Raw genomic sequence first — 27,400 nt, forward strand, 5'->3', positions numbered from 1 at the left:
AACGAGGGCGGGGTGGGATGGAGGGACCACCTGGCTCCTGTGAGCCGGCTGCACTCAGCATGGGGAGAAGGGGAACTCCTGATGGGGCCACACGGGCCCCTGGAGGGGTTCCCGGCAGCCTGAGTGCCCCAAGCCCGCCAGGTCCCGGGAGTCCAGAGGGGACAGGGCAGGGGCCCGAGGCCCTGGGGGGGGACAGCGGCGGGGAGGGCAGCTCCCGCGCTAGCCGAGGACAGCTGTGTGTGGGCCCGAGTCATCCAAGGCACATCCAGGGTTGGGGACAGGCCCTCTGCTGGTGCCTGGCGGGGGGGCACCTCTCTGCAGGGCAGGCCACCATCCTGGGAAGGGACAGGGTCTGAGGCCGTCGGTGCAGGGGTGACCAACGAGTTCCTGGGGATTTCGGCCTCCAAGAGCCAGGGAAACACGGGGCTCCCTCCGGGTGGTGGAACGGGGAAAGAGCGAGCAGCCCCGGCCTCGCGGGGCACCTGCCACACAGGGCAGCCTGCGGCCCAGGTCACCGTGTCGGGTCGGCCACCACAGCACGCATCCTTGCGGGACGTTTGGGAAGCCCCTCGGCTCTGTGGTCTCGGTCCCCCCTGTGTCTGACCTCGAGAGGCACACCAGACAGGCCCCAGCAGAAGGACTGTCTACGAAATCCCGGCCAGTCGTGCTCTCAACCGTCAAGGTCATTGAAAACAAGGATACGCTGAGACACTCACAGAGGAGCCTGGAGAGATGCGACCACGGACTGTCCCCTGGGGTCCTGGATCCTGGGACAGAGAAGGACATTTGGTAAAAACTAAGGAAATCTGAGTAACACAGGGACTTCAGTTAGTTAAAATATATATTCCTGGGGGGCGGTGCCAGGTAACTGTGGGGTAAGGTGGGATCTTGGTCGAGTCACAGCCTTACGACTAAGACACCTGGACCCGGGCCTGTGTGAGGCCCTCCGGCCCCAGCCCCAGGCCCCAGTCCCCCACCCTCCCAGTGGCAGGCAGCCATTGCACCGGCCTCGACCTCTGCGTCTGAGCCCCCGTGTTGTGCGGGACTGTCCAGGTGAACAGCAGAGCGACACCTGTCCCCAGGGAGGGGGCTTCGTCCAGGGCATCCTGTGGCCTGGGGAGAGAAGAGCCAGGCAGACGGCCAGAGCGGCGGGTGGGGCTCCGGAAGGGCGGGCGTGGGGAGGAGCGTGGCCGGAACGACCGCATTTTAACCCGTCATAATGTGGAGAGTTTTGTTATGAAAAACACCAGAAAGCCATTAATGTAAATCATAAAATATTCAGCAAGGAAGTCGCTTAAATGTCTCGTGTTCCCAGAAACGGTGCCGAGCGCTTCCTGCGTCCGCCGCCCAAACATCAGCTCTGCCGCGTGTCTGCAGGGCCATTATCTCAGACCTGGAAGCATTAGGTCATTGCCTCCTGGCAACGGCAGCCTCTCGTGGGGCGGGTGACGGGGCGAGGGGACAGACAGTGGCGCTCCGGGCAGCAGCCAGCGCCTCCCTCTTGTGTAGCTGCAGTGGCAGCACTTTTGGGGTTTCCAAAAGGTGTCCCCCATGGTTCTGGGTCCTACAGGGTGCTCACGTGCCGTCCCCAGGAGACAGCGGGCGTTAGGGCCTCCCAGGTCTTCAGTCACCGTGTGAGCAGGTCCCCTCAGTGACGCCATCCTTCTGTGGGCGTGTCTCTCATGGAGGCAGCAGGCTTCTCCCGAGGGCCTCTGTCACCTCGTCCTGACAGATGAAGGTCGTGTGGCCGGTGAGTGTCAGGGGAAGGGCTGGACCCACACCTGCAGCATCTCAGCCACCTCTGAACCGAAGCAGGAAAACACAATCTTGAAACCACTGGGCACAAGAGAAGGCAAGGATGCACCCGGCGGCTGCCAAACAGACGGAAAAGAGCAGGGGCCAGCGAGGCCCCGGAGAAGCCGGAACTCTCGTTGGGAGGATGGGGGGTGGGAAAACGGGGTGCGGTCCCCCCAAAATTGAACACAGAATGACCCCAGGACCCGGCAGCCCCATTTCTGAGCCTGCCCCCCAAGAAACTGAAGGTAGGTCTCAAAGGGACATTTGCACAGGCACGTCCATCACAACGCCAACCTGGACACAACCCAGGGTCCACTGACCCTGGGGAACAATGGACAGGGGAACGATGACTGGAGTGTGGCCCATCCACCGGTCAGGGAGTGTCATTCAGCCTTAGAGAGAAAGGAAGCCCTGCCCCCAGCTGCAGCGTGAGTGACACTCGAAGACACCGCGCTGTGTGAAGTGCACCAGCCACAGAGGGACACTCCTGTGAGGTCCTGCTCACACTCGTGGCCCCTGCACAGGGCAGACCCGCTGAGACCCGGAGCCCACGGTGGGGCCGGGGCTGGGACAGGGGTGGGAGTGGGGGTTTCCTGGGGACTGGGTGTTCACGTGGGAAGATGGACAGGACAGTGGCGGCCGCTGCACAGCTGCGTGACTGTCCCTAATGCCGCGGAGCTGTTCCCTGAGACCAGTTGCACCGGCGAATTTTGTGTTATGTGTATGGCACCACAGTGTAAACATAAAATAACAAGAAGGTGAGAATGGTAGAGTGCGGTGAAGAGGCGTGATGGTGAGAGGGAAAGCCACAGGCAGCCTGTGGTCAAAGGGACTGTCACTGGCCGGGAGGGCAGGCGGTGGGGTGTCGGGGGGGGGGGGGGGGGGGGGGGGGGTTCAGCACCTCGGAGAGAGGCAGGGCCGCACCTGGATGCGGGGGCGGCCCCAGCCGGGCCTGTGGAAGCCCGGCCCAGCCTCCCTCCCGTGGAGCAGGCGGATGTCGGGGGCGGGGACTCGCCAGGGCGCCGCACATCTGGCTCAGGAAGGGCGGCTCCCTGAGGCTGCAGACCCAGGGCCATCCCACTCCATGGGGAGAAGGGATGTTGTACAAGGGCCCCAGGGCTCTGGGTCCCGTTTTCCTGCACTGACCCCACCCCGCACCCCTGATCTTGCCGAAGCTCCCGTCCCTGGGCCTCTTTAAAAAAAAAGACCCAAACAGAAACTTTTTATTGAACTTATTGGGGTGACATTGGGTAATAAAATTATACAGGTACAAGTCTGTAATTTTCTGGGTCTCGTGACTCGGCCCACAGCCACTGGGCTTTCCTGGGAGCCAGGCGCCCATTCAGGTCCAAGGCAGGGGCACGGGGGGGGGGGTCACGGGGGGACAGCAGACAGAAGGGACGCCCTGTGTTCTGCCGTGTTCTCCCGTCTGAGGCCCCTCACCCCCCCCCTTCTCGCCTGGGTGGTGTGGACGGGCTCCTGGGAGACCTCATTGTTTTTTTTTAATTTATTTATTTTTAGAGAGAGGGGAGGGGAAGGGAAGGAGAAAGAGTGGGAGAGGAACATCAATGTATGGTTGCCTCTCATGTGTCCCCTATTGGGAACTGGCCTGCAACCCAGGCATGTGCCCTGACTGGGAATGGAACCGCGATACTCTGGTTCGCAGGCCCGCGTTCAATCCACTGAGCTATGCCAGCCAGGGCAGACCTCATTGTTTTTGCCACAGGGAAGCCCCCCGGGGGGGGGGGTGCTATCGGCATTGGGGCAGGGACTCACGGTTGAGCCAGCTCTGCCCCTGTGGGCCCGACAGGGCCGACCCCTCCCTGTGACACTGCTCTCAGGTTCTGCAAATGCCATTTCCGCCAAGAGCGCGCAGCCTTCCAGAATCCGAGCCTGAGGCGGCCCCGGCCACTGGGCTCTCTGGGCCCAGGTCCAGGGAAGGTGAGGGAGGAGCATCTGGTCCCAGCGAAAGTCCTCTGGCCCGAATCAGCAGTTCTCACCCAGGGTCATCGAGGCCTTCTGTGCGCCCCCCGCGGTCACCGGCGGGCACGTGCTCACCCACGCTGGCACGTGGTCCTGCGGGGAGGGTCAGGGCCGGACGCCTGAGTGAAGCCCCAGAAGAGAGCGGGTGCTTAGGCCGGGCCCGGTAGGCCGGCCGGCCACACCATGGCTGCCAGCAGAGGGCACTGTGGGGCCCCGGACGCCCCAGGCCCATCCTGGAGGTGGAGAGGGGGCAGGGACCGGGACTGCCTGGGAGGAGTTCCCGCGGACCACGCGGTGTGAACGCTCATCCTTCCAGGGCGAACCTGCGTCCCGGCCTGTCCAGGGCGAGTTCCTTCGTTCACTCACTCACTTACTCAAAACAACCCAAAGCTTGGCGATTGCCTGCTCTCCCAGGAGCCCTGTGTTAGAGCCTGGAGTCCTGAAAGCAGCGACTTGTAGAGGAGGGAGGGGCAGAGTAAATGCGGCGGGGGTGGGGCAATCGGAGGCCCCGGGCTTTGACCCCGCCCCCCAGGCCTGCGTCGGTCAGCGGAGGCGCTGGTGCTGAATTGGAGAGACCGTAGTGGCCCAGTCCGCCGAGGGGCCCGCGAGATGCCGGAGCCCAGGGTGGGCCTGCTTCAGCCTGGAGTGCCGAGGGCTGAGCAGGAGGGCCTGGCACCCCCACCCCGTCCCTGCAGGGCGGCACTGGATCCCAGGAACTGTCCGGCTCACCAGAACAGTCGCTGCCATTCCATTATTTGGGAGCCTGGACAATTCCTATTCATGAAAGCAAACTTAAAAATGAAAGAATAAGTCTGTTCTATTAAAGAGCAAATTGCGATACCGGAATATTCATGAGCTGTGACTCCGCGGGAAGTGGCCGCGGCGGGGAGATATCATTTAGTTAAGTCAGCAGCAGAGGGGTTTAGGGACAAGGACCTGTCAGTCCAGGAATGGCTGTTAATGCTTTCCTGTTTGCCGGGCCGGAACCGCGCGTTTGATGTGCTAATTAATTAACCTTGAGGCCACTCGCATGTCCCGGTCCCCGGCCTCAGCTCCCCTCTTCCTGCCCGCACATGCGCGACCGGAACTGACCTCCGTGGGAACCCAGAGGGTGTGTGGGAGCTGGAGGGGGCTGGTGTGGTGAAGGCACAGGACCACCCGCACACCAGGAAATGCCCGAGACCTCTCAGCTGGAGGCCGAGTCAGGTCCCCCCAAAACTCATGTGCGCCTGGAACCTCAGAATGACTTTGGGTGGAAATCAGGTCTTTTCGAAAGTAATAAGCTGAGGACCTCAAGATGAGGTCATCCTTGAGCAGGGTGGCTCCAATGCAATGGCTGGTGTCCTCTAAGAAGAGCAGAGGACATAGGCACTAAGGAGACCGGGACACACGGGGAGAAGGCCCAGGAAGATGGGACAGTGATTGGAGCGAGGTGTCTCCAAGCCAAGGGACCGCGAGCATGTCTGATGACACCAGGAGCTGGGAGAGGCCTGGGACAGACCCTCTGTCAGAATACCACGGGACCAGCCCTGCTGACACCCGTGTCTCAGACACGTGTCATCCGGAACCAGGAGAGTACATTCCTGTTGCCTGATGCCCGCTTCTCCGTGAGGCTTTGCTCTGGCTGCCTGCACCAAGTGGAGGACTTGGTGACAGTTGGAAGGTGGCCAAATGAGGGGGAAGTGGGGACAAGCTGGGGGACCTACAGCTGGCTTTCACTGGGTGCAGGGTGTGAGGAGATCCTGCCCCTCCTCTCTCTGGGCCTGCAGTCTCCCACCGCAGGGTGTGAGGACAGAGCTGTGCTTTTCAAGCTGGGTTCCTTAATGCATCCACAGGGGTGGCGGTGAGGCTTCCTCTTGTTGGAGTGCTGCAGTACCCCCTGCCTCCTCCCTCTTGATGCCCGGTGAGCTCCTAGGCATCCTTCATCGCCCCATTCCATGACCTTCCCCTTCCCTCAGGGTGCTGACTTAGCTGCTGTGTCCTCAGAGCTCAGCACACGCACACTCGGAGGCTGCCAGGAGAGGCGAGGGATGCATGGGGCCCGCTTCTTCCCGGTCACCTGCAGGTTGCAGCAGGACCGCAGCTCGCCCCTGCCCTCTTGTGGCCACCTTGAGGAACTGCTGGCAGCTGCTGTTGGAGGGTTTGGGACCTCCAAGGGGGTTGGACACTAGGGGCAAGGAGAAGAGGGCTGGTGCCCCTTGGACCAGACTCGGAGTCCATTTTGCTGGGAGATCCCCTCCAGTCTTCCCAACCAGGAGCTGAGTGGGTTGGGGTGGGAAGGTCTCAGGAAGGGGGGTCGTCCCCTTGGCTGCCATTACCCAGGGCAGTTCAGGCTCTTTTTAGAGACTGTAGGTGCCAGGTGGGAGCCAGGACTGAAGTGGGCCCTGCCAACTCTCCTGGATTCAGACCTGTGCGTTCAAGTGCCTCCCAGCAACGTCTATTTGGCTGTCCCCCTGCACACCCGAGTCACCACATGCAGGGTTGGGCTCAGCACCCTTCCCACCCCACCTTCTTCTCTTTGAGGTGGTGGCACCTCGGTGTGGCTGTGTGCCGTCACCCGAGCCGGGAGTGTTCACGTCATTCCTGATTTTGCTCTTACTTATCTTGCCCCGCATCACGCCCCGGGTCTCCTCTGCCCGTGAGACTGTGTAACAACGGGCACTTCTGTCCCCTGCAAGAGCCCCATTCCTGGGCAGCGCCCTGGTCTCCAGCCTGTCGTTGCCCTGTTTTCCGTGAGCGGCGGGTGTGGCGCCTAGCGGCAATTAGTAAGCGCCAGAGTGAACTAACTGAATTTGCAGGCGCTGGAATGATTGTAGGAGGACGTGAGCACAAACTGGTGTGAAGAGTAAACTCCCGCAGGTGCCAGATGCCAGGACGGGCTCCCCACCTGGACTGGGAGCCCCTGAGAACAGGGCCTGTGTCTCATCTTGGTAAAGTTCCCCCCATCCACCCAAGAACACTTTTTCATTGCTTTTAGAGAGAGAGAGGAAGGGAAAGAGAGAAACATAGATGCCAGAAAGAAGCATGGATTGGTTGCCTCCTGCACACAACTGGACCGAATATCATAGGCGCCGGACCCAGAATCGAACCGAAACCTAAGTATGTGCCCTGGCCAAAACTCAAACCTGCAACTCTTCCTCTCAGAATGATGCTCCAACTCGCTGAGCCACACTCGCCAGGGCTCAGTACAGGTTTTTTTTTTTTTTTTTTAATGAATAAAACGAGTGAATGCAGGTCAGTCATGCGGTCTGGGTCTGGCCTTCACCCAAATCAGCACTGACATTTGTCACCCCGCAGGAAGTGTGTGTGCTGAGTCCCTGGGCAGCTAGCTCCCTTTCCTCAGGTGCCCACAGGCCGGCCCGAGTGAGTCAGAGGCTTTGCAACCTCGCGGAGGCTTGAGAGCGGAGGTTCGGGACGGCGGGAGACCCCGAGCTGCTAACAAGCTCACAGGTGCTGCTGTGGGTCTGGGGACCCCACTTGGAGAAACTCTTCTCAAGAGCAGTGCCCCCCGCCCCAAAATAAACACAACAGCAGCCGCATACACGGTTTAAAATGTTTTAGGTGGCTTCTAAAGAAACAGGTGAAACCAACTTTGCGTATTTTACCCGATATACACAAGATATTAGGTCAGAGTGTAGTCAGTGTTAAACAATTGATTTTACGTTGTCTTTTCCTGCTAACTCTCGGAGATCCGGTGTGCATTTTACACTTGGATCCCAGCTCAAAAAGGGTCAGCAAACTCAGTGGCCCCGCGTGTCTAGTGGACCTGAGCTGCAAAGGTACTGGAAGAAGGGAGCGACAAGAGAACTACAACTCCCGAGAAGCTTCGGGCGCACACTCGACGCATTTTCGCTAGGGAAACCACATATCCCAGCATGCCCTGGCGCGCCCTGTGACGCACTTCCGGCGCAGAGGCGACAGCGCGCCCCCGGCGACTCAGCCGCGGAGCCTGGCGGCAGTTCAGGCAGCTGCGAGTGACAGGCGGCCGGCCGACAGAGCCGGGGCGGGGCGGCGCGGCGGCGGCCCGCGAGCGAGCGCGCGGACGGCCTGGCCCCGCCCCCGCCCCGCCCCGTTCGGCCTGCCCGGTGACCTTCAGGGCGCGGGCGGCGGGCGCAGGCCCGGGCGGCGGCGGCGGCGGCGCGATGTTCGTGCAGGAGGAGAAGATCTTCGCGGGCAAGGTGCTGCGGCTGCATATCTGCGCGTCCGACGGCGCCGAGTGGCTGGAGGAGGCGACCGAGGACACGTCTGTGGAGCAGCTCAAGGAGCGCTGCCTCAAGCATGTAAGGCCCGCCGCCGCTTCAGGCCTCCGGCCCCCCAACGTCCGCCCCGGCCGGGGGAGCGCCTCCCGCCCCTTTTCTCAGGCACCCCGCCTTCCCGACCCTCAGGCCCGGGCTCCGGGCTGAGTGCTTTACATCCCGCCCTGTCGCTGAACTTCTGCAGCCCCCGAGGTCGGGGGAGATCGGAAACAGAAGGCAGGGACAGGCGAAGTCGCCGCGCGGAACTGGGCCCCCCGTATGCCAGCATTTGTGCCGCCTTGCTGTCGGGGTGAGGTTCCGGATTTTCCAGCAGCTCCCCCAAGGGTTGGGAATTAGCGCCGCGGAAAGAAGGGACCCAGAGCGGGGAGGTCATTTGCCCTTCCCTGCAGAGCCGGCCCCTTGGAGCCGTTTCCTGCTGGCTGGCGTGCCTGGCGGGACCTGGCTCGGCTGCTGGTGCCTGCCCCAGGGCTGGAATCACTTAAAATAGTGCGTGCTTTCCTGTCGCCTTTGCGTGTGAAGTGCGCAGGTCCAAGGAGCAGGATCTCCTCGTGGAGAGACACTTCTTTAAGTCGGTTCACGCGAAACACTCCTCGTACAGTTGGCTGCTTAGGTTGACCGATTTTGGAGCTAGTTCTGAAGGCTTTATCTCTCAACTTCTCCGCCTAGTGAGGTGGGGCCACATCTGCCTGGGACTCCGGCTGCCTAAAGAAACTCTATATTTCGCTTGCCCTCTTGTTTTCTTGTCAGAGTCTAGGTCGAAAGAGGCCTCAGCCGTTTAGGGTGGCTCCCGCGTGTTAAGTCACCTATCCGTAGAGACAAGGTGTTTTGGGAAAATAACGCTAAGGGTCCTCTCTGAGGACAAACTTCAGTGACGGTAACTGCCCACACGACGGTTCTGGATCACTTTCCGGAGTGTGGTTCTGTGGATGAGGTCCGTGGCCCCAGGCCCGCCCCCCGGGCACGCGCTGGAGGGGAATAGCAGTGCGTCTTGGCTTTCCTGCTCACTCACGTCTGGGAGGAGGGGGCTCTGTGCTCACTCTCGGAGGGCAGGGACGTTTTGGCCACTTTCTTGGCTTTCTTCTGATCCAGTGGGTATGGCTTCCACCTTGGGACAACCATGGGACAACCATGGGACAGTGCTGGTGTAGAAGGCTGGGGACCCCCTGGCCCAGGAGGGAAGCTCCTTGAGGGTGGGCTTGCAGCCGAATGTGCAGGGCCAGCTCCTCAGGCCCCAAAGAAGCCAGCGGATTAGGGGAACAGCTGGAATGGGTCGCAGTCCAGAACTGCAGGGACGTCTCCCCCAACAAGGCAGGCAGGGGGTGAATCGTGAGGCATTTTAACTCACTAGTGGTAGGGACTTACATCACTGTTATGGTGTTGCTTTAGGAAGGAGAACAGGAAATGAGAGGTGTTCGATGGGTCCACAGGTGCTTGCACGCGGTGTTAATTTGGCAGCTCAGCCGATGCTGATTACTTTGTTTCTGATATTGAGTATTCCAGCTGGTGTTGAGATGTGTCATGTGGGATTTGGGGGCATTATCCTACTTTAGATGGAGATTGTATTCCACTCTGCAGCCTCTCAGGTGTGGAGGATCTGACCCGGGGGGCATCTCACTGTGCAGAGCTGGCATTCGGCAGGGGCCTGAGAGCTGAGCCGGCAGAACGCATTCCCGCCTGCGCCCGCCTGTCAGAGGCCTTAGGTAGCAAAGGGAAGCTCAAGTCCGGCACTGGGACGTCACCCTGGAAACCAGCCCCCAGATGTCCTGCTGCTGGGGCAGTGAGGCCAGTGCCTCTGCGCTCCCGGGGTTCCCCTCCCCCACCTCCTGGGCCGTGTTTCTGTTACCATTACTCTGAAAGGAGGTAACGACACTGCTGCCGCTCCCTCTCTGGTTTTACACAAGTGGGGATCACCGAGGTGGGCTCCAGCCTCCCTCACGTGGGCGTGCAGGAAGGGACAGAGGGGCCCATCTTGTATAAGGTTAATAGGAGTTGAATGATTTTAAGAAAATGACGCTTGTGATGCACAGGGGTGTTTCTGTGTCTTGTAACCCTCTGTGGCATTGCAGTCCCTGGCGTGGTACCTGCTAGTATTCCTGGGGTCATTTCTTAGGTCACATGAAGGTGTATCTTCAAGTGACGAGCTATGTCAGGTGTCAGAGAAATCCCGACTCTGTCCTGGGGAGGAAGCTGGTCAGTGGACGTGTGAGCCCACTGCCTGGCCATCGGTTCTGTGGGGTGCTTTGTGGCTGTACCCTGGTTTGCTCCTGCTTCTGCTGAGAACAAAGAGACCCTGTGAAACCCCGGCACGCCGTGTGGGTGACTCACACACAGGCTTGCCCTGGCATACCGGTGACGTGCTGCAGAGTACGGTGTTTTCAGGAACCAGTGTGAGGATTGTCTTGGAAAATCTGCTTCATAGACTGTGTTCTGAACTTGTCAGACCAACTGGCCGGCACATTTGGAATTGGAGGAAGCACACCCGGTATTTCTGGGAGCAGAGCCATCATCCAGTTCTAGGGAAGAGGCGGGTGGTTCTCTGCGCTCTCGAAACGGTGGAATGTGTCCTGCTGTGGGCTGGGCACCCCCAGCCCGTCTCGCTGGTTTGGTGGGCACATGTGATGGCCCCCGAAGCCTCCAGGACCCCTCTCCCTGCCTCAGCTGTGGGTAGCTGCACGGCCCGGCCCCTCTGGAAGTGCCGGGGCTGAGGAGTGAGGTGTGTGCTGAGGTTTCCTTTTTTCTGGTGAGCAGTTGTGTGTGCTGCTGTCTCTGAGCCTCCGCTGTGGCCAAGGAAGGTCGCTTCCCATGTGGTCTGCCTGGCTTAGCATGGGAAGGTCACCGGGACCCCGGGGCTGGGGCGCATCCTGAGTGTGGCCGCAGCTGCCCTCCAGCCTGCACGGTGCTCCCACTCTCAGCCGTGCAGCTGGCAGGTGCCCACAGCACCCAGGGACCAGAGCCTGGCTGCTGCTTCCAGACAGACGCTCGTGTTCCCCCCTCTGACTGGGGAGCAACAGGGCAAGGAGGCGCGCCCTCTGTGTTTGAAGCCAAAGGGTGTCAGCCCAGGCTGCAGAATCATCTTACCCGAAGTGTTCGGTGTGCCCCACTATGCTCAGCCCAGGTTCTGGTTCACAGCAGGGGCCGCAGTTGCCCAGGTGGGCAAGGCTCTGGTGGTGCAGGTGAGCGGTGTGTGTGTGTGTGTGTGTGTGCGCGCGCGCGTGCGCAGCGCCCAGCACAGTGTGCTTCCTCACGCCCATGCCGGGGCTGCCGGTGTTCACTCGCTCCTCACTCCATGCTGAGCTCCCAGGTGATGAGGGGTTGGGAGTCCATCCCCCAGGGGTGGGGACGGTGCTTGTCACCACGAACAGCAGTGATCTGGGGGCCCGTGACTTCAGGGTGCAGGGAGGGCAAGGGGTGCGTGTGCCTTGGGGGCACATTGCTGGCTCGAGCCTGCCGCTCATGCTGCCTGCAGCGCCCCCACGTGCGGGTGGGGCTTCAGCGGGTCCCGTTCCCCTCGCTGTGTCCGGGGGTTCCAGGCCCTGGGCAGCGAGATGCATCGTGTGTCTCTCCCCTCTGATCTCCCAGGACAGGCCCCTCATTGGCACCGGTAGCTTTGGGGTCTCTGGCCATTACTGGGTGGGCCAGGTCCGAGCCAACTCCAGGGTGTCTCCTTGGGGTTTTGCGGGTGACTGAGGGGTCAGGCCCCTTTCCTTGCCCTCAGCGGACCATCCCTGTCTGTCTGCTGTCTCTCTCGCCCTCTTTCTGGGCGAGAAAGAAAACCAAGTACACAAATCATACTTAGGTCTTCAGATTTTCAGGACACAAGGTACCTGCTGTTTTCATTTTGCAGTTACCCTTCAGATCTTTCCAGACGGGCGGGGAGTGATTTAGGTCGCCGCTAGTTACCAGCGGAGTGTTTCTGTCAGGCTGCAGCCCTGTGTCAGGGGTCCTGGGCGGGTCGGCGGCAGGTTGCTGGCCTCGGGGATCAGGGTTGTTGCACTTCATTTGACGTCTGTCATCAGCCAGAACTCTTTGATTTCCTTTATGTTTTATTTCTTAGGCAGCGAGAAAAGCCATTAACTTCCTGGTGTGGCCTGGTGCCAGGTCTGTATTGCTACTGCTATGGTTTTTTATTTTCTGTCTTGAAATACTCAGTTTTCTCCCCAGTGTGCTCATGGGAGCTTAGAAGACCCCAAGAGTGTGGCCCATCACAAGTTAATCCACGCCGCGTCAGAGCGGGTGCTGAGCGACACCAAAACCGTCTCGGAAGAGAACATCCAAGACCAAGGTAAGAGCCTTCCAGGCCCGGGTGGGGGTGGGGCCGGGCCTGGGGGCAGGGCGCCCACAGTGTGAGTGTGAGTGTGAGTTCTCGTAGGGCCTGAGCGAGAGACCGGCTCTTCTCCTCCCCTCGCTAAACCGCAGCGCGCGTGACGGAAGGGCCTTGAGGCCCAGCAGAACCTGAGGCGGAACAGGCAGCATCCAGCTCGGGGGACAAACTCGAACTTTATTTTTAATTCTGTTTCAAAGCAAAACACAGGTCTTCAGAGCTGCTTCGGGCCTCCTTTCGGGCTGCAGGGACAGTGGCGGCAGCCACGTCTCCGACGTCTCGGGGAGGCCCTCTTCCTGCGCCCGTCCCTCCGTCGCTCGCAGCTTTCTGTGTGGAGGCGTTTGGGAGGAAACCTTGGTCTTCTGCGTCTCCTTCAGAGGGTGGTTTTGATCCCGGCTGCCCTAAATAGTCGTTTTGAAAATGGCAGAAGTGTCAGAGCCGGTGTGAGCTGACCCCCACTGTGGGCAGTGGCTAGCCACCCTGCACCCCCAGACCCCCACGCGACCGTCGGACGGGGAGAGGTTGCCTGGCTCCCCCAGGTTTCTGTGTGGTCGTCAGGGCAGGGCTGCGTGTGCCTTCTGGGTCCCCGCCACCTCTGGCGACCCCTCACCGGTTCCCGCCAGGTCCAGAGTCTGCATGTGAGCTGGGCACTGACGGAGGGTCTGTGGGGGGAGGGGCTGGTGTAGACGCCCGTGTAGGAGGTGCCCCGGGGGCCCCGCTTTTCTGGCCTTGGCTCGCGCAGCCATTCATGGACATAAAACAGTAACCAGTGGGGTTTTTTTTCACTTTTTTAATACAAGATTTTATTTACTTATTTTTAGAGGAGGGGGAAACATCAGTGTGTGTTTGCTTCTCATAAACCCCTACTGGGGACCTGGCCTGCAACCCAGGCATGCGTCCTGACTTGGAATCGAACCGGTGACCTTTTGGTTTGCAGGCCAGCGCTCAGTCCATTGAGCCACACCAGGCAGGGCAAACAATAAGCAGTTTGATGGGCTCTTTTCTTTTTCTAGATGTCTTATTGTTGATTAAAAAGCGTGCTCCATCTCCGCTTCCCAAGATGGCCGAGGTCTCAGCAGAAGAAAAGGTGAGTGTCAGAGTCCGGAACTAGAGGTCTGTGTTCGTCAAAGCCGGCCCCCCCCCGCCCCCCGCCCCCAGCCCCTTGCAGCCTCGGGGACGAGTGCTCTCAGTGCTGCTGGTCCACAGACCGGCTGCAGCGTGGGGCCAGGGTGCTCCCATCTCGGTGGGGCTGGGCGATGATGCCTGGCCTGCTGCAGGCCGTGTGGCCGGCCCTGGGACACCTGGCTCTGTCTCAGGTCCGGGGCGGAGAGGAGCGTGTGGCGTTCTCATGGCGGGGCCTGTGCGTCATGCCCTGACACACTCACTGCGTATGTCCCGAACCTGTGTGGACAGAAAACTCAGGACAGCACTGATGGTGCCCCACAAACAAGGAGCACACACACGGGGGCAGTGAAGGGCACACTCGCCCCTCACCTCAGAGGGTTGGGGTGCCTGTCCGCTTGCCCTGAGTGAACCCCTGGGGCCCGGCCGCCTGTCTGGTCTGCATCTTAAGGGGCAGAGTTCGGGCCCCTGGGATTCGTGCTCACCCGCGCCATCCTGCTAGAGCCTGGAGCTGGCGCTCGTGTCCCGGCTGCCCCTAGAGCTGGTGTAGGGGCCCTGTCCGCAGGCCTGCTTCCTGTCTCACGTCAGGTCCCAGGCCTGCGCCCAGGGCCGAGTGTGCTGTTTGAAGGGCAGCCGCACTACTTTTTCAACTTTTCCTTTCTTATCTTCACACGCGAAACTTCTTATTCATGCTCTAAAGTGCTAGGGACAGCGTTCACCCAGAGAAAGGAGGCCCACCCCACTGGGCCCAGGGCCGAGAGTGCAAGGCGCAGCTTCAGTCTCTTCTGGGACACGCGGCGAGGGCTGCCCTTCTTATCTGCCGCCGCAGCTGGCGCCAGCGCAGGCTGCTCAGCCCATCTCTGGGAGACAGACCCGGGCCTGCCCCTGCCTGCGTCCGAGTCAGGCCCCCCGGGAGCTGCCGGGCCCTCCGCTTGGACGGCCGTTCTCGACCTCTGCCAGGCTCTCTGCCCCCTGCAGCCCCCTTTGCACACATTTGCAGGATGAGCGCCGTGAGATGTTAGTGTCTGCTTTTGTGAAGTGTTACTTTTAAGTGAAAGTAATACGTGTATTTAAAAAGCCCGGTAATGCTATCGATCTTCTCATGAAAGTGGGTAGCCACCTCTTCCCACCTGCATCAGGCACCCTGAAGGCAGGCCATCCGCAGACCTCTTTTCTCTGCTCCTTAAACAGTTCTCTTCCGAGGTCTGTGTGGGCTTCTGGGTGGTCTGGGCAGAGCCCCGCCCCCCAGGCCAGGGCACGATGCTGGCTAAAGAAGAGCTGGGAGTTACTGCGTGAGTCCTGTTTTCCGCTCTGAGTAAGGCACACCAAGGTTATCCTTTTGCACACAGCTTCCTTTCTCCTTATTGCCTCATCATTTTGTTTGGTTTCTACAGGCTTATCACTGTTTTTTTTTTCAAAATCTGCACCCAAATTGGTAAATCCCTCTGAAAATAGGGTCCCAGGTGTGAAGCCCTGCCAGGTCCCACTTCTTGGGAGACCCCGCACCCCCGTTATAGGTCTGTCTGCTCCAGTTGCCCTCCTGCCCGGGTCAGAGCCCCTGGTTCCTCCAAGTCTGAGCACGTGTCCTGTTGCCACCGGGCATGGCCACAGGCTGACTGGCTGAACAGCGTGGGGTCTCGGGCCGGGGTCCAGGCTCGGCAGGCCTGCGCTCTTCCCTGGAGGCCCTGGGACAGGGTCTGCTCATGCTTTTCTAGCTGGTTGGTGAAACTTGGTTCTTGCAGTTGAAGTGCTGAGGTGCTGACTTCTTTCTTTTTAAAAAAGATTTTATTTATTTGTTTTTACAGAGAGGGCAAGGGAGGGAGAAAGGAAACATCGATGTGAGAGAAAAACATCAATCAGTTGCTCCTCGCACGCTCCCAACTGGGGACCTGGCCCAAAACCTGGGCGTGTGCACTGACTGGGAATCTAACTGGCGCCCTTGGGTTTGCAGGCCGACACTCAGTCCACTGAGCCACACCAGCCAGGGCATAAGGTGCAGATGTCTTGCTGGCTGTCAGCTGGAGCTGCCCTCAGCTCCTGGGAGCTGCCATGTGCCTTGCCACGCACCCCCGTATCCCGAGAGCCAGAAACAGAATTCCTGTGTTGAATTCCTCTGGCCAGAATGGCCAGCCTGATCAGGTCAGGGCCACCAAGGGCCCCCTTTCTTAAAGTGGGCTGAGCCGTATGATGTGACCCACCCCCAGAGTGACTGCATCCGCTCACAGCCCAGGGGCTGTGCGGGCCGGACTGTGGGCAGACCTGGGGGCCCGCTGGGTGCCCCAGTGTCCAGGAAGGTAGGCAGTGTGGGGCCCCGACTTGCGGTCTGTCTGGGCTGAGAGAGCGCTGGCTGCTGCCCCACGTGACTGAGGCCTTGGTCCGGGTCTGCCAGGTTCCAGGGAGCAGGTGGGTGGGCAGCTCTGACCGTTGTCCCCCATAGGCCGCCCCTGGGAGTGATCGGAGTCCTGCAGTGTCCTGGCTGCCTAGCTGGTGATACAGGAGCTTCTTGTGCTTGGGTTCCGGGGGCGCTCTGGATGGTCTTCTCTTTCTGGAGCGCCGGTCAGTGGGTGTCGGGCTGACTTCCTCATCTGCTCCCGTGCCTTTCTCGCCGGGCTGGGAGGTTTCTGTGTCCCCGACGGGGCTCTCCTCTCAGGGTGCCTCGTGGTGCCCAGCACGCTGCTGCCTCTGCTGCGGAATCACGTCCCCGGCTGTGGGACGCTCTTCTCTTCCCTGTGCCTCCCTCGCTCCTGCTTCTTCATGTTACCCACGTTATTTGGGGTCTCCCTTCCTCCCCAGGCCTTTCTCACACCTCTGCTCCTAGGCTGTCCCTCCCACAGGGAGCCCTGCAGGACTCACTTGTCTTCTCTGCCTGGCAGGTGAGGCCGCTGGTGGCTTCGCTGTGGGACAGAGACGTGGCACTTGTGCCCTCCCACTCCACGCTGGAAGCCAAGCTCGCAGGGCCTGGCCTTGTCCTTGAGGGTCAGGATGGCACCTCTCCCTGCTGTGCTGGGGCTTCCTGCCCCTGGCTACTCCTGTGGCTTCCTCCTGGGTATTGCTGGCCGTGCAGGCTGCTACAGGGGCACCATCCTGGCCCCCACCCCCCAATTTGGCATGACTCCCTGCTCCAGCCTGGTAATTCGGGGGTGGGGGAGGGTCTGCTCCCTCCACAGGCTCTCGGTCTCAAAATTGGTGTCTCCACTTGGGTTTGTTTCCTGTCCCGCCCCCTTGTTCTGGTCGGTTTTTGCCACCTTTATTCCGTTACTGACGAGTGGGGACGGGGAGGGGCGTCAGATGGACCAACAGGTGAGGCATGCTTCCGAGTTCCTCTGAGGTCGGCCTGGCCTTGCCCCGGCCCGGCTGCAGCTCCTCGGGATGGTCCTTCTGTGGCCACAACGGGCGATGTCCAAACTGTCCCCTGTCCTGCACTGCCATAGTCTGCTTACAGAGGCAAGGTCACGTCCGAGCAGCCTGTCTTCTGTTCCTGGGGGTGTGCATAGAACCCTCCGGAACCGCCCCCGGGTTGGAGCTCTGTTTGACCCACGGACTCTCGCCATTCGTTCGTTGCTCTCATGTTCGTTTCTCACTCTGGTTATGTTTCTGTGTAGAAAAAGCAGGAGCAGAAAGCCCCAGACAGAGATGCCATCGCCCGAGCCACCGCCAGCCTGCCCTCCTGCAACATGGACCGGGCCGTGGTCCAGACCAGCATGAGAGACGTGAGTGCGGCGGAGGCCACGCTGCCCCGTCGTCACGGCAGGGGCCAGGGGGCCACGGTTGTCTCTGCGGGGGTGTCGCCCTGAGTCCTTCAGAGAGCTAGGGGAGCTGGGTGGGAGGGAGGCGGGATTCCGTGTGCTTTCTGCAACTTCCCTACGGACCTCAATCTCTTCGAAGTGAGGAGTTTTGAAAGACATCTGAAGGCAGGACAGGCAGGGCAGGTGCTTTGGGGAAATGTCAGGTTTTGTTCCGAGTTCGGCAAAACCTGGACTGACGTCTGATGGGGCTTTCTGTGACTGAGTCACTTTGCTCTGGAAAGCTGTACACACAGGGGCAGAGGGTTCCTGGGGCTGCCGGGGACTCCCCGCACTCGGTGTGCCTGCCAGGCGGGACAGGGGCCACCCCCACTTTGTGGGTCCCCATCTCAGCTAAGCACTGCCGTGAGCCCTGCTCCTGCGGAGCAGCAGCCTCTGTCAAGATCTCTTCCAGAGAGTTCTGCATTGGCCGGGGCACTGAGCATGGGCACCGTGTGTGTGTTTGTCCCCACGTGGGGTCCCTCACAAGATGGCTGAGGCTGGTTGTGGCATAGGGGGACAGCTGACTCCCACTCCCATCCATGGTGCAGGGCCAGGTGAGGGCCGTCCTCAATCCAGCCCAGCAGCCCCTCTTCTCTGGTTGAGAAGCTGGACACTTCAACGGACACCGCTCAGGTGTAACCTTGCGGCCAGGGAGACGGAGAGGCCGTGCCTGCAGCTCGCGGGCAGCCTGTCCTCAGCCCTTAGCTTTCTCAGCAGGGCGAGGGATGTCACCAGCGTGCGCCAGCCGCGAGGCCTTGTGCACAGCACTGTGCCAGCAGCCCTCTCCCTGCCCTGCTCAGAGCCCTCCAGGGACGTGCCCCTGGGCCCTCCCACCCTCTGTCTGCTCCGTGGGTCTGAGGCTCCTGAGTGAGGAGCAGCACAGCCTGACTTGCTGACCTGGGGGTTGGCACGGAACGCGGCCGCAGGTCCCACCACCCCTGGTGGGCACTTGGTGAGGCGAGGCCCTCTCTGTCCCCCGCAGTTCCAGACGGAGCTCCGGAAGATCCTGCTGTCCCTCATCGAGGTGGCCCAGAAGCTGCTGGCGCTGAGCCCTGGCGCCGTGGAGCTGTTCACCAAGGCCAATGGTATGTGCGGGCCCTGGGCGTCTGCCCCCATGGCCCCGAGGGTCTCTTTGTGGACAGGGCTGAGACTGCTCTCCCTGCCGCTCCTGTTAGCACCAGCGAGGGCAGTTGCGCCGCCGTCTTCTCAGCTTCCGTAGAATCGCCACACATGCTTGATTCTCAGACGAGGCCCGCGGGGGCCTGAGGGAACGCCCCTCTCAGCCCAAGTGTCTCTCCCACAGCAATGCTGGACGAGGACGAGGACGAGCGAGTGGACGAGACGGCCCTGCGGCAGCTCACGGAGATGGGCTTCCCAGAGAGCAGGGCCGTGAAGGCGCTCCGGCTGAACCAGTACGTCGGGGCTGCCTCCTGCCCTCGGCGCAGGCACAGGGCTTGGTCTCGTGGGTCTCCCCTGCAGGTGACGCCCCTCTGTCCCTCACTCGGAGTCGTTTCTAGTACGGGAGCCATTTTCAAGAGGCCCCTTCCACGCAAGTCCCGGCAGCAACTGCACTGGGCATCGGTGCGGGAGGCTGCAGTCGCTCGCTCTCGCTGTCCCCTTGGGGGCCGGCGTTGGATGGGACCCCAGGGGAGGCCTGCACCCGGCAGGCGCGCCGACCTCCAGGGCGGTGCAGCACTGTCACCTGCGGTCCTCCACAGGTGCACGGCTGCGGCTGCTTGTCTCGGCCCTCACTCAGACCTGAGAAAAGCTGCCGACCGGAGGCTGGGCCGCGCTTTGCTTCTGAACCTCACTGTTGGGTTCCGTTTGCTTACAAAGTGGGTTTCTGTGTTCTGGCCTTGCCCTGGGGCAGTTCGGGGCGAGGGCCAGAGGGTCACAGGTACCTGTGTGGAGAGTCTCCTTGCAGGGTCAGCGGCTCACGCTGGAGAGGCCGTCACAATCACACTGGCTTCCCCTGGGTGCGAAGGGCGTCGCAGGCCCTCAGTGGCGCCCCGGAGCGTCAGACGGTCTCTTACTGTCTCCTCAGCATGTCAGTGCCTCAGGCAATGGAGTGGCTGATCGAGCACGCGGACGACCCCGCCGTCGACACACCCCTGCCCGGCCAGGCCTCGCCAGGCGAAGCGGGGGCCGAAGCTCCGGCCGAGGCTGCTGCCGACGCTGCTGCCGACTCCAGCGAGGGCGACAAAGAGGCCAGAGATGAACTCACTGAAATCTTCAAGAAGATCCGAAGGAAAAGGGCGTTTCGGGCCGACAGTCGGGTATGTGTGAGTGGACCCGAGGGTTCTCTAAGCCACGCCACTGATCTCGGGCTGAGCTGGCCGGCTGGCCCCTGAGAGCAGTGCAGCCGGGTGAGGCCTGGGGGCTGACTCGGGTCCCCAAGGTTCAGTTCTGAGTGCAGGTGGCTGTATTTTCCTCTGCACAGTCAGCCCGCATGTCGCCACCTGCCGAACAGCTCACGGCCAGTCTTGTCGTATTGCAAGCACCTGTGAGCTGTAGGGTTCATGGGGGCGCCACCCAGAGGCTGGGCTCCTGCAGTTGTGTGGGGTTCCCTTGTTGGGGTGCTGGGTTGCTGTGGGGCCTTAGAGAGGAGGGTCCTAAGGCCTGGGGCACCTCTGGCCGCATGTGGCTCTTGCTGTCACTGCGTTTGTGGTGCTTCCCACTTCTGTTTCCCGCTCTGCCCCTTCACGGGGCTTTCGCGCTCCCCGGGTGCTGTCCCCACTTGCAGCCCGTCCCTCTCGAGTTGTAGGTGTGCCCACTCTGGTCCTCACATCCCAGCGCTGCTGGCGCAGCTTGGCTCGCCCGTGGCATGTGTTTCCGTGGGATTCCCATGTGGCCCACCTGTTCAGCACCCTCCTCAGGTGACTTACAGCTGGCCCTGCGGGTTGAGCGGGACCTGCGACCAGGGGCCACCTCCCTGCAGTTCATCTGCGCAGGGCTGCTGGGCCACGGTGGGGTCGGAGCTCCGCTTGGGGTGCCCCCCGCCCCACCCAGCATGTCTGGCACATGCTGTGTCCAGCCCCCCTTCTCTCTGAGAACATGGGCTCCTCTCAGGGCCCTGATGCGAAGCTCCAACTCCCACCTTGTGAGGACCCAGGGTCCTTGCACTGTCTGTGGGGGCATCAGACCCTGACCCCTAAGCCCCGACCCTGTGCCCCCACCCCTCAGCACACCCTCTTGTCCGGCGAGTTTGCTGCCCTGCCCGTTCCTTGCGTTTGTCATGTGGGGTTTTCCTCCCGAATCCAGCTGTGAACTTACGAATGTGCCCATTGTTCCTGGGCCGGGGGGTCTGCCCGAGAAGGAAGGGTATCTCCAGACCACCGGGGCTGTGTCTAGAGCAGGGCCTGTGCCACTCTCATCCCTGTCTCTTGGTGGTGGTCCAGTGAGGTTCTGCGAGATATTTGTCGGGGCTGCTGCTGGCCAGCTCGGGCTTTGCCCTGTCTTGACCTTTCATGCAGGTGCCCCTCCCCGACAGCCCCACCCGCTGCTCCACTCCCGAGAGGGAAAAACCTCGGTTGGCTGCCTCTCCCGTGCTCCCTCACCTGTGGCCAAACCTGCGCTTCTGGTTTGTGGGACGATGCTCCAACCGCTGAACCACACTGGCCAGGGTTACGTTGAGCCCTTTACGCATCGCAGGGCGATGGTCCAGGATAAAGCGGAAACGTGCACCCCTCCTCCCAAAGAAGTGCTGCTCGGCCCTCGTTCCCTCTAACGATAGCGTGTATTTAGCTTCTGAAAGCTTACGCTGTGTTAAATGTAAGATGTTTAACGTTAATTTTAGTTCCCTTTGTCTTAAGAGATGAGATATGAAGGAAATCCTTGTTTCCAGAAGTGGCAGTGACGTTCTGTCTGCACTTGGGTTGGGTTTGCTCACAGGACCCTCTCTGCTACCGCTCCTGCTGGGCGGCCAGGCCCTCGGGTTAAGCCTTTGTGGGTCCTGAGGACGGTTCTACCCAGACGACGCGGGCACTGGAGTGCCCTAGGGTCTGGAGTGTCTGGCCGCCCCTGGCACTGTGGTGAGCAGCGTCCCGTCCTTGCCCTCCACCTCCCTGGCTGTAGTCACTTGGTGGTTCGGGACACCTTTGAGGAGACAGTTGTGAAATAGAGACCCCGTGGCGCTGATTTAAAGCCCCCTCTGCCAAGTCGTGCTCTCGAGCTGGGGCTAAGTCCCAGGTGGCGCCCGGCACCCCGACTGCTGCCGAGTCCCGGCGCGTGGCATTCAGGGGCCTGTGGCTTCTCCTTCAGGCCGTCATCTCCCTGATGGAGATGGGATTCGACGAGAAGGAGGTGGTAGATGCCCTGAGAGTGAACAACAACCAGCAGAACGCGGCCGTGAGTACCGGGCCGGGCCATCCGAGCGCCAGTGTTTTCCTCGCCTCAAGGGGGGTGGCCGTTCTGCGTGGGGGTGACTCTCGTAGCCCAGCCACTGTTTCGCTTTTGAACTGAAACAGTAGATGGTTCAAATTCTGCAAACTTTTTTAATACTGAAGAAATCGTGGGCTCTGTGTTTCCACAACAGTACACAGCCTCTGAGTGTCTGATTCACTTACTTCATTAGACCACTTCTGAGCCGAGTCTCCTCCTGCGAAGGCACGTCAGCTGCCGATGGCACTTCCCTGGGGGCGGTGCTCACCGGGGGGGCTGGCGACGGCCCTTCCTCATGCCAGAGCCGGCAGTCACACCAGTAAGACCGCACGGCTGTGCTCAACCCTTCTGGACTCAGCGATGCGCCGTCACGGGAACTCTCACGCCCGGGGCTCCTTCCCTGGGATGGAGCCCGGGCCCGTGCTTTTCTGAGTGCTCCCGCTCTCTGGGCCGGTGGTGCCGGCGCCCTGCTGAGCGACTGGGTGGGCTGCAGCGCAGTGGAGCTGCGGCACCGAGAAAACCAGGGGGCGCTTTCTGCCCTGGCAGCCTGCCGCAGCCCCTGAGTCTGGGCGGCTTTGCTTCAGGTTCAGGTCCCTCCCAGTGAGAGCGGCGCCATGTCCCATGCTGACGACGGTGCAGAGGCACCGGCGGCCACCTGTCGCTCTTGCCTTGCAGTGCGAGTGGCTGCTGGGGGACCGCAAGCCCTCCCCCGAGGAGCTGGACACGGGCATCGACCCCGACAGCCCCCTCTTTCAGGCCATCCTGGATAACCCCGTCGTGCAGCTCGGCCTCACCAACCCCAAAACACTGCTGGGTGAGTGTGTCTCCTTCACGTGTGCCGCGGGGGGGGGGGCTCCCTGAGCATGCAGGTGTCCCCGGGGGGAGAGACACCCCAGCTGCATGCCCAGGGCTGTCCCTGCACGCACAGCAGCCTTCTCCGTGTGGCTCCTGCCCGCGTTGCTGTGGGGCCAGACAGCACCCGCGCTCCTGCCACACACGCTCCTGTGTGGTGAGGGCCCCAGACGCTCTGGAAAGCCAGAGCCAGCGGGCAAGGCAGGCCCAGGAGAGCAGCCTGTGCGTGAGCGGGGCGTGTTCGAGGGACCGGGAGGGACTTTTTCATCATTCTTTTGCCTGTAAAATATAAGATACAAACAAAAGCACATAATGATACACAATTTCAACTTAAAAAAATAAAACTAATAAGCATGTGCATACACTTACAGTTCAGCTTTTTTTACTTATTTTTTTTTGAACAGTATTTAAAAAAGCAGGACCCCGAAGGGCGTCTGGGTGCTCTGAGCACCTGCCTCCCTCCGGAGCGCCCAGATGCCGAGTGTTTCCCAGATGTCCGTGTTCTCTGCTGCCTGGGCAGCGTGGTGCCCATGCGTACTCCTCCTGCCTGTGCGTGGGTAGGGCCGCGCCTGGGGGGGGCTCCTGAGTCTGCGCGGGCTCCCGCGACTTGCTCTCCCGGAGTTCCGGCAGGCGGTCGCTGAGCGACTGCACTGTGGTCACTCCATTCTGTTCCCTTGCACACACGCTGCTCTGGCCACTCTCACGCACGCCCCCAGCGCACACATGAGGGTCCCTGTAGGCAGGTGCCTGGGGCCAGGCTGCGGAGGCTGCAGGCGCGTTTAGCATCTGTGTTCCAGGAGGGGCTGCAGCGCTCAGAGCCCTGTTGCTCCCCAGGGCAGCGCCCGGCACAGAGGCGAGGGCTCCTGCTGCGTGGCGGGCCGCCTCCCTGGTCTTCAAGGCCGAGCCCTTCGGAAGGTTGGCCTGCCAGGCCCTCGGCTGGTCTCTCGGCCTCTCCCTCTATCAGGTGGTTCTGGGTGTTCACCCAGCACATCCTCACATGCTGGACAGCAACCGCTCCCTGGCTCGCCAGCACTGTGTCCATCCTCTGACCCCCTCACCCCTTCAGTGGGCAGACATCCGTGTCTGACACACTTGACTGTGTCTGTGTCTCGTTTGTGACATGAGTCTTCACATGAAAACCCTGCGGGCCCGGGCCAGAAAGGCGTGTATGTGACAAGGGCGGGCTTCCCTCTTTGTACGCAAAGCCGACACTTTGGGGACATGCCTCCCGGAGTTTATTCCCACGCTTTGTGCTGGGGCCCATGGCCCCTTCTGCCCGAGCATCCCCCAGCTCCCTGTCCCTGCAGACCTGCCACCTGGGGCTGCCTCAGGCCTCTTCCTCGGGCTGTCTGTGAGTACCCTGCCATTGAGACTGTGATTAGCTGTCGGCCTTTTTAAATTTTTTGAAGATATATTTGGTCAGATTAAGGAAGGTCCCTCTTCCCTCCAGTCTGAGGCTGGGTTCTGACTACTGGACGCATGCCTGTTCCTGCCTCTCCCGTCTGTGGTGGCTCTCCTGTGGGTTTACTGGGTGGGGCACCAGGGCCACCTGTAGCAGCACAGCTGGCTTCCAGGGTGAGGGCTGTTACCCCCCGGAGCGCTGCCTGCAGGTCTGGCCGCCCCGCCCGTGCACCACCCCCCCCCAACCCCCCAGAGAGGGCGGCCTGTTTGTGCTCCGGGCCCTGCTTGGCACCTCCACGCCTCATGCCTCCCTCCAGCTCGTGTTCAGGCACGTCTCATGTTTTTTAAATGGCCATTATCATTTTATTTATTTAAAAGATTTTATTTATTCTAAGAGAGGGGGGAAGAGAAGGAGAAAGAGAAGGAGAGAAACATCAATGTGTGGTTGCCTTTCAAATGCCTCCTGCTGGGAACCTGGCCTGCAACCCAGGCATGTGACCTGACTGGGCATCAAACCAGTGACCCTTTGGTTTGCAGGCTGGCATTCAATCCACTGGGTCACACCAGCCGTTACCATTTTAGATGAAGTGAATACTCATTATAGGACGTTTGGAAAATGCAGGAAGAATGAAGAAGCAAGGACGTGGCACCTCTCCCGCCATCGGCGGGTCTGTTGCTGTCCGTGTGCCTTCTGTTCTCACATCACGTTGGGAGCCCTTCCTCCTGTCCTTCCCACTTCGGACTTGAGAGGTTTCGGTGGGCACAGGGGCTTTGTTCTGCAGATGAGCTACAAATGGTGTCGCACACGCTACTTCCCTGTTTGTAGTCACCTGGGTGGGTCTTCATTCTGTGGCTCTTGGGCCTACTGCCGCAACACCCCTTTTTGTCCCTGCTCTGGGAGTGGCTCGTGTCCCCAGAGTGAGTGGCTAGAAGTCAGGTGACCAGGTCACAGTGTGGAGCATTTTAAGTTCTGACGATATCCCACAGCACGCTGTCCCCATGACACACACAGCATGTCCTGCTGCCCTTGTCATAGCAAGTGGGGTATGTTTGTGCTGACCCCTTGCACTTCTCTGCCACACATGCCTCGTCCGTTTCCATGGCGACACTAGCGTTAGAGCTGTCAGCAGCTCTTCCGGTGTGAGGAATGTCTGTCTGCCCCTCGCTGGTTGCCGCAAGCCTTTCCTGCGCTCTTTCACTCTGCGAAGCTTTCCGAAATGCACAAATTGAGGTACAGGAGAAAGCCCTTCCTCGGACAAACATCACCCATGTGGTTTTTACACTGAACTCCTCTTCCGTCTGTCTGTCCCCTCTTTCCCGTGGGGGTTGTTCTGCTGTTTGCTGGGAGGGGGCGGGGCTCACTCCCAGCCCCGTCTCTGGAACTGCCCTTCTCGGCTCGTGGCATCCACGACGTGGCCGTGCTTCCTGTCTCGTTCTCCCGCGCGCCAGGCTGTCCTTCCAGGTTTCCCTGCTGATGCTTCTACCTGGTTTTCAGAGGACTTGTGTCAGGAGGACGCCGCTGGTTGTATTCAGGCTGCGAAGGTTCTCAGGCCCCCGTGACGCCAAGTAGCTGGGACTCCTTGAGGACATGCTTTCCATGGAGCCTGTAAACAGGGCCACCTGCCGTGGGGGGGGGGGGGCTGGGTGACAGTGACTGAGAGGCCTGCCCTTCCCACGAGCCAGGGCTGCTGTGGCTGGTGGGTCTTTTCCTGGAACCCACCTGTGGTTTTGGGAAAACAACTTTGTAAACTGTTCAGAAAGTCGGAGTTTTCACTGTAGAGTCACGTTGTTAAGACCCGAGCATCCTGAGTGTTCCAGCTGGACAGCACCCTCGGGCAGCCGTGCATTTATGCGCCTGGTCGCTCTGTCAGGGGGTTGGGGGCCGGTTCCTGGGTGAGTCACCGCCCAGACTGCTTTCAAGATACCTTTTGGCTGTTGCCAAATCACTCTCCAGAATCTGCCTGCCAGGGAACACACACAGGCGTGTCACTCACTGGAGAGCCAGAGACGCTGTCCTCTTGATTCAGAACTGATCTGAGGAGCAGATCAGATCTTGTGGGTTGTAGTTAGCGGGGGTCTCAGCGTGACCTGCACTGCCGGCTCCCACCTCCACAATAAGAAGGTGTGGAAAGTTCCTCCAGCGCACATGCGCACGAATGAGCACACACATCTGTGCTCGTGCACACATCATGTTTCTGTGCACGTGCACACATACGTGCATGTGTGGGTGACCACATGTGTGCTTTGTGGGAACATGTTTCCGTATGTGTTAGTATACATGTGTGTGTGGGTGCATGGTGGGTGCATACATTGTGCACATGTGTACGTGCTGTGCCGTGTGTGCGTGTGTGTGTGTAGGGCATGGTGACCCAGTCGGCCTGGCTCTCTTCTCCCCGTAGCATTTGAAGACATGCTGGAGAACCCGCTGAACAGCACCCAGTGGATGAACGACCCGGAGACGGGGCCGGTCATGCTGCAGATCTCCAGAATCTTCCAGACCATGAACCGCACGTAGGCCGTGCCCGCACTCCCGCTGCCACAGTGGCCCACCAGGGGGTCGGTCTCAGATACACCTGACTAATTCTTATCCAGCTGTGGGGACAGAGTGTGGGCTCCACTTGGCTGAGGAGGGGACAGGCCGAGGCTGGAGGGGATCCTGCCCGCCCCCGCCCCCGCCCCCGCCCCCGAGTTCGCCCTGTTGTCCTGCTTCCATCTTACAGCTCAGACACTTCTGTGCACATGTGCGAGGTGCGGCTGTGCCCCCAACAGTGTTTACAGACAGGTGGTTCTGTGGGGGCTGCCCCCCACCCCCTGTGAGCCCCGGGCCCTCCCAGCGCTGCTTGAGTGGAGCCAGAAGAGCCGCTCGCAGAGTCGCTGGCTGTCGGCAGACGGCACGTTGGTGTCCACAGTGTTGGCGTCCAGCTCTCTGGGCCGAGTGGAGGACTGGCAGATGACCTTCCTTCCACAAATAAACGCTCCTTTCCTACCTTCTCTGGCCGCATGGTGGTTGTTCTGCGCGCGCACCCTCCCTGGGGTGCTCGCCCCACTGCTCCGACACTGGGTCGGCCAGACCTCGTGTTCCCACCGGGGTGGAGGGAGCAGCGGGCACTGGAGCAGGCGCTCGGCTGCCTGAGCCTCCAACTGTGAGGCTGGGGCATTGCCAGACTGCCTGCTCTGCCTCCGGTGGCTTTAAAAAAAACACCCGTAATTTAGGATGAGAAAGAAAGTTAACCACTCCCCACTTTTTTTTTTTTTACTTCTCATTATTTACCGCTTAAAGGATTTTGTTGTCGGACGTATTTTTTAATCTTCCCTTTGGAAGCAGCCCCACCCGCCTAACCTGCCGAAGCCTATGTGAGTGGGTGTGCCCCCCGCCCCCTGCAGCTGAGCACAGCGCATCCACCTCAGCTGAGGGAGGGTGTGGGGGGAAGATGGTCCTTTCTGCAGATTAAGGTTTTTGCACTGTTCTTGAGATTCGAATTTAAAACTTTGGGACAGAAATA

General features: G+C 60.6%; 1 protein-coding gene across 2 annotated transcripts; it reads left to right on the top strand.

The window, feature by feature from the left end:
• Positions 1 to 7,741: 7,741 nt before the first annotated feature.
• Positions 7,742 to 26,888, top strand: UBAC1 (UBA domain containing 1). 2 transcript variants are annotated; one of them, XM_037127718.2, is made up of 10 exons: positions 7,742 to 8,060; positions 12,186 to 12,318; positions 13,371 to 13,444; positions 17,082 to 17,189; positions 18,247 to 18,349; positions 18,568 to 18,676; positions 19,309 to 19,540; positions 21,525 to 21,611; positions 22,320 to 22,458; positions 26,297 to 26,888. In XM_037127718.2, the coding sequence occupies exons 1-10, from the start codon at positions 7,923 to 7,925 to the stop codon at positions 26,410 to 26,412; spliced, it is 1,239 nt and encodes a 412-aa protein (XP_036983613.1). In that variant the 5' UTR covers positions 7,742 to 7,922; the 3' UTR covers positions 26,413 to 26,888. The 2 variants fall into 2 exon arrangements, with proteins under 2 accessions (XP_036983613.1, XP_036983614.1); XM_037127719.2 differs by having other exon boundaries at positions 7,745 to 8,060; positions 12,198 to 12,318.
• The last annotated feature ends 512 nt before the right edge of the window (positions 26,889 to 27,400 follow it).

This window comes from Artibeus jamaicensis, unplaced genomic scaffold (assembly GCF_021234435.1).
Source record: "Artibeus jamaicensis isolate MK-2021 breed Jamaican fruit bat unplaced genomic scaffold, CSHL_Jam_final contig_471, whole genome shotgun sequence".
Taxonomy (NCBI): Eukaryota; Metazoa; Chordata; class Mammalia; order Chiroptera; family Phyllostomidae; genus Artibeus; species Artibeus jamaicensis.

Excerpts from the sequence above, each read along its gene's own strand:
- UBAC1 (XM_037127718.2), top strand. The coding sequence starts at position 7,923 with ATGTTCGTGCAGGAGGAGAAGATCTTCGCGGGCAAGGTGCTGCGGCTG. Across the intron at positions 13,445-17,081 it reads AGGTCTCAGCAGAAGAAAAG|AAAAAGCAGGAGCAGAAAGC; the intron begins GTGAGTGTCAGA and ends GTTTCTGTGTAG. Across the intron at positions 18,350-18,567 it reads GCTGTTCACCAAGGCCAATG|CAATGCTGGACGAGGACGAG; the intron begins GTATGTGCGGGC and ends TCTCTCCCACAG.